We start from the raw sequence: 6,000 nt of genomic DNA on the forward strand, positions 1-6,000 counted from the left end.
CTGAATATATTTAAAAATATTTTTTTAAACATACATATTTTTTACTAATATCTGTACCTTAAAGGATAAATCATAAACAAAATGTTCAGGAAACAAGATTTTTAGATTGTGTGATTTCCAAATCATCGCCACTTTTGAACCAAATGTGATAATTTCAACCTATAAATAACTTTTAATGTAAAACAAATATTTTTCTAAAACATTTAAGTTTGCAAGTGAAAATTCTTGATGGAAGTTCATTGTAATTTATTATATAAATAAAAGACGAGTGATACTTTAATCCACAAATTTGGAATATCCAGTGACCGGTTTCATTGCTTTCGCGACATCTTCGAGACTGGTATCTTTATTAAGGAGTTCAAAGTAAGGTATTATATCCTTCGTGAGTGTGATTTTGTCAGTGTTTTTGAGTGTGACAAAATCACACAAAAGAAGTATGGGACACTAAAAATAAAATAAAATACTTAAACTTATTCGTCAGTTAACCCAAAGAAAAAAAAAATGATAATGATCCTTAAGATAAAAATAACTTTATTTAATTTACTTTCATATAATTTTGAATTATCTATCCTTATCTCTGTTTTGTATAAATACCTTGAACTCCTTAATAAAGATACCAGTCTCGAAGGCGGCCTCCGTGGTGTAGTGGTCAAGACGCTTGACTCACGCACGGGAGGTTCCGGGTTCGATTCCCGGTGAGAACACAAAAAATAAAATGTGATTTTTCTCAAGCCTGGGTGCTCTGTGATGTAATTCACCACTGTAATTAGGCCTCCTGGCCTGTTGTGGTGCAAAAAAGAAAAAAAAAAAATTTAAAAGACGTCGCGAAAGCGATGAAACCGGTCACCGGATATTCCAAATTTGTGGACTAAAGTATCACTCGTCTTTTATTGATATAATAAATATTTTTCGATAGTAATAGTACATATCAAAATAATCTGGGACTATTGATATTTTTTGCATTAAAATAAACTGGAATTCAGATTTTTATTTTAACCCAAAGCATAGAATTGCTTATTGCGATAACTTTACGGCAGAAAGAGAACTCTGGTGTTTTATCCTCTAAGGTACAACAAATATTATAATCGCGAAAGTGCGTTCATCTGTTTGTTTGTATTTTCTTTGTCACAATGGAGCAATCAATCAACGTGTTTTTTTGCATAAGAATATCCGGAGAGCTGAGAACTGTCATAAGATATCTTTCGTATTTTCGAAAATGTTTATTAGAAGAATAAATTATTTTTTCACGTCACAACGGAGAGACTACTTGACGTGATTTTTTGCATCAAGATAGCCGGAGAGCTGACAAGTGTCACAAACTACTTTTTATCTCGAGTCTAGAACCCCTCGGTACGTTTATCTACGCATTAATAGTGACAAAAAATTTGTTCCACCTAGCGATTTTTCATTTAATTACGATTTATTTAAAAAATTTGTCGTTCTGAGGTTGACACTTTTTTTCTTAAAAGCCTGTAAAAAATATGAAAGAGAAATTAGTAAATTTTAAAGTCGAATTAAATTCCAACATAAGTGTCAGTTTTGAGAATGAGCGGCTAGATGCAGTGGCTAGACTGGCTAGATGTTACCAGTGTAAAAAATAAATTTAGTTATTATCTTTTTTCCACTAGTTTTACCATTGTTCTGAGTGTACGTATCGAGAGCAGCCTTGTAATTTCTCAGTAGATAAATACAGACAATCGTTAAGTGTACCGTCTTGGTATTTGTCAAAAGTCATATAAAAATCATGTTCAAGCGATAATTTTTTGCTTGATCTGGGATTTATTGGAATTTATAATCACTTTAAAGTGGGCACTTTTTATCACAGAAGCCTATTTAAAATATAAATGAGAACTATTTTTAATGTTCATAACGAAAGGACCGCTGACTTAACCCTTGGTGTCATTCACTGGATGATTTCGATCATATGATGTCGAGCTGACAAGTATGTAGAACATACCGAGGTATACATACATACATAACGATAGTACAGAAGTTAAGTATACCGTCTCGATATGTACAGATGAAGATAGCGTTCATAATTGAGGCCCTGCCTCGATACAGGTTTATCTAGTGAGGCAAGTTATTATAAAATAAACTATTTTGTGTAATTAAGATATAACGTAGAACGAAGCTTGCCAAGAAAGACGTGGCATGATCAGATAAACGAACAAAATAAAAAGTATATTTATTGACTATTGTCTTTTTCCAAATTCGCAAACACCATTTATTTCTATAGGTTGTCTCAAAAACCAATGTATTCTCTTTGAGGACTGATATCTAAAAGACTAATCAGAATGTGTAAACATGACTTCAGTAAAAAACCGTTAATTTTTTGAGATAATGGCACTTTAATAAATTATATCAAAAGCTGTGCCTTAAGATGGGATCAGAAAATTGACTTTTAATTTATTTTTGTAATCAATTTTGCGTCTTTTACTTGGGGCGAATTAAGTGATACATCATTCACTCTAACTCGGAATGAAAGAAGAATGACATGTATGAGCACGGAGTAAACCTTCTTCAGCATTTGTCAATACTTGCCTTCCTCTGAGGTCTCTTCGCCTGGCTCTCCTGGACAAGTCCAGCTCGGAGCCCAGCGAGGCCCTGGACCGAGAGAGGTGGTTCTGGCCACGCTGCTTTAGAGACGACAAATCTGAAACAACCATAAACAAACCCGTTTTATCAATATTGTAATTAAAACCATATTTGGGGGTCCGCCTTACCACATACTTCGAATACCGATAAAAATATTTGAAATGGATTTAGAACAATTAATTATATTTTCAAAATCAATGTGCATATTGTGGAGAAATATTTTCAGACATAAATTTAAGATTGCGTTATGTTTGGCCTTGATGGTTGTGACGTCGAGATTTGTGACAATGTTCTAAATAAATTTAAATGGTCAGGAACAAATAAACATGAATCGTGACGTATAAGAGGCGTGGCCAGTGGAATCGCTGTTTTTACGGGAATTCAAAATTAAATTTTTTTATTTTTTTTATGCTACTAAAAAGTCAGTTTTTTTTCAATTTTTTTTTTCATAGAAAACAAAGTATTAAAACATATTTTATCCCGATAAACTATTCAATAATAGTTTGTCATCGGGTGCTCATACATAAGTTTTAATTAATAATCAAATAAAACAGTACAGACATAATACTGAATACGTATGGCGGCCTCCGTGGTGTAGTGGTCAAGACGCTTGACTCACGCACGGAAGGTTCCGGGTTTGATTCCCGGTGAGAACACAAAAATTAAAAAATGTGATTTTTCTCAAGCCTGGGTGCTCTGTGATGTAATTCACTACTGTAATTAGGCCTCCTGGCCTGTTGTGGTGCAAAAAAAAAATGTGAAAAAAAAACGTAGAAATAATGAACATATATTATTTTGTTCTTTATGCTTTGATAAATATTATTAAGAAAACAGAGAAGAAAAACTCAACAAAATGAGATAAAAATTGTTCAAAAAATATTATTTTAAATGGAAGAAAATAGAGTAAAATAATACAATTAAATTTAAAGATTAGCTTAAAAATACTTGAATTTATTTAAAATATAGGAAAAAATATATAAACACATCTGTAGTGGTCAAAATGCTTGACTCACACATGGAAGGTTCCGGGTTCGATTCCCGGTGAGAACACACAAATTAAATGTGATTTTCATCAAGCCTAGGTATTCTGTGATGTAATTTACCACTGTAATTGGGCCTCCTGGCCTGTTGTGGAGCAAAAAAAAAACAAAAAAAAGAAGAAAAAAAAAGAAAAGCACAATAAAAAATAAAACTTTTGTGTGACTTTTTCATAAACCTTTATTACTTTAAAAATGTAAATTAAAAAAAGGTTTTTTCCCAAGTCACAATATAAAGACCGAGGTCGCAGTGACGTCGCACTCGGTACCGATCTCCAATATTTTGCAATATTTGAATCGATCTTCGATTTTGGCAATAAATAACTTTGATCTGTCACGCTTTAAAGTCAAACGCCCATTCGGCTAAACTCGGAAAAGCCGAGCAAAGTGCGAATTTTTTTTTTAATGGCAGTAAATTTTGATCCGTTACGCTTAGATGGAATATTTTTACTCCTTATAACACACATTCTAACCATGAGAGCACCGCGGCACCCGAACTCGGGCGCTCGGAATGTACCACGGTTACCCCGTTACTTATTTATTTGTTTTAACTCTTGTGTGGCTGTGATGTCACACTAGTCTACATACGATAAAGGACTAAGATTTTTTTTAATTGATTTATTTATGACAAAATACATAGTGTTTAACTTAGCATATTACATTACATTACATATTTTATTTGTCAAATTATTCCCAATCAGCAGAAGTGCTGGTATGAGAGGATATATTGTGACACATTAGTTTTAATAAAAAGTCGATAAAATAACATCAAACATCACTCGTCACACGGACTGTACTGTTTTATTTAGGTGTCTTTTAAGTACGTTTATGTTTTTTTTTTTTGAATGAAATGTTAGCTTTCTTATAATTACCCAAATATTTCAATTTTGGCGGCCATTTTCAACGAGTTGTAAATAACTCGCGAGACACTAGCCACAGGACCACAACCCGATTTAAAATAAAAAAATAACATAGATTTGGTTATTCACTCTTTTCACAAAGGTGCAATTATCTGTTTCTCTTTTCTATAGCTGGCTGCTTTCGGCATACGAGTAACTACGTTTAATGACTTGTTTAAAAAAGGATCTTAAATCAATAATTTTGAACTTTAATGACAAATATGTTATGACACTTGACGAATTATTAAAAATTATACATATATAAATATCATGTTAGATTGCCATTATACACTACGTTTGCGATTATAATGAACTTTTTTCATATGGCTGTGTTGGCAATTCTATGGCAAATACAATGATTTCTTTACAACTTTCAATTGCTTGTTAAAAATTGCATCTCAAATTAAAAATTTTGCACTTTAATGACACATATGTTATGACTCTTGACGAATTATTAAAGATTTTAGATAAATATTATGTGAGATTGATATTATACACTCCGTTTGCGATTATAATTAACTTTTTTCATATGGCTGTGTAGCCCGATTGGCAGTTATATGACAAATTATATTAAGGGCCTTACTTATAAACCTGGTATAAAGTTACGCCTGGGCATAGTGCTAGGTAATATGTTCAGACGCAACTTTATACCAAGTTTATAAGTAAGGCCCTAAAAGTTACACTCAACTCAGAATACAGTTTTTTTACTTAAGGCACCCTTGACGGGGCGAGTGCGATATATTAAAATGTACATATTATAAATGTATGAATAATTCAAGAATGGTTGAAACTGTGCATACGCACGAAGTCTTAAAGAAATATTTTTCCCTTAGAGAGAAAATTTAAAACGAATATTGCTCGCATTATTGAAGATACGACGACTTCAAATTGTCAGATTTCGTATTCAGGGAAGATAAATATTCGCATATTTTCCATGGGGACGTAATTCCAACCAGGATCACACTCAAAAGCACCAAACGTATTGCGATAATTCATAATATTTTCCTAAGTAAGTTTAATAAAATCGATATGTCAATTCTATACCTGGAACCTTATTGCTTTGAGACGGCAAGATTTACAAATGTTTGTCGATAGAGCGAATGAACTTGAACTTTAAAGAATTGAATATTTGTATAATAATATTTTTATAGAATACTAGCATTTACTGGGTTTTATTTGACCCGCCACCGCAACACACGTATTTTTTTGCCAGCAGAATTTAAGAATTAACGGGGCTTGTGACCCGTCATTGCCTAGTTTAGTGATCACTTTAAATACTGGGTAGCATTTACTTTAACATTTTACATTTAGTTTTAAAATATATATTTGTTCCACTCTAAGATATGTTTACTTTTGTGAATTTAAGAACCATAGCCTTTTTTGACTTGGATAAAATTCACCTGGCAGAATGATTTCACTTTTTTAACAACGCTTTAATAGATTTTTTAAAATGTATGCTTTATCCATAG

General features: G+C 32.3%; 1 protein-coding gene across 1 annotated transcript in view; it reads right to left on the reverse strand.

Annotated features, from left to right (window-relative positions):
* The window catches only part of LOC148278574 (cyclic nucleotide-gated channel alpha-3-like), a gene marked incomplete at its 3' end in the record, with an annotated part of 169,032 nt that extends 163,885 nt beyond the window's left edge, over positions 1–5,147 (reverse strand). The window contains exons 1-2 of the mRNA XM_088231187.1: positions 5,123–5,147; positions 2,542–2,653 (exon numbers count right to left, since the gene is read on the reverse strand). Coding sequence (XP_088087313.1) covers positions 2,542–2,653; positions 5,123–5,147 — 137 coding nt within the window. The remainder of the gene's footprint in view (positions 1–2,541; positions 2,654–5,122) is intronic.
* Positions 5,148–6,000: the final 853 nt, after the last annotated feature.

Source organism: Micrasema longulum, unplaced genomic scaffold (genome assembly GCF_059751315.1).
Source record: "Micrasema longulum isolate JH-2025_06_02 unplaced genomic scaffold, ASM5975131v1 h1tg000859l, whole genome shotgun sequence".
In the NCBI taxonomy this organism is placed as follows: domain Eukaryota; kingdom Metazoa; phylum Arthropoda; class Insecta; order Trichoptera; family Brachycentridae; genus Micrasema; species Micrasema longulum.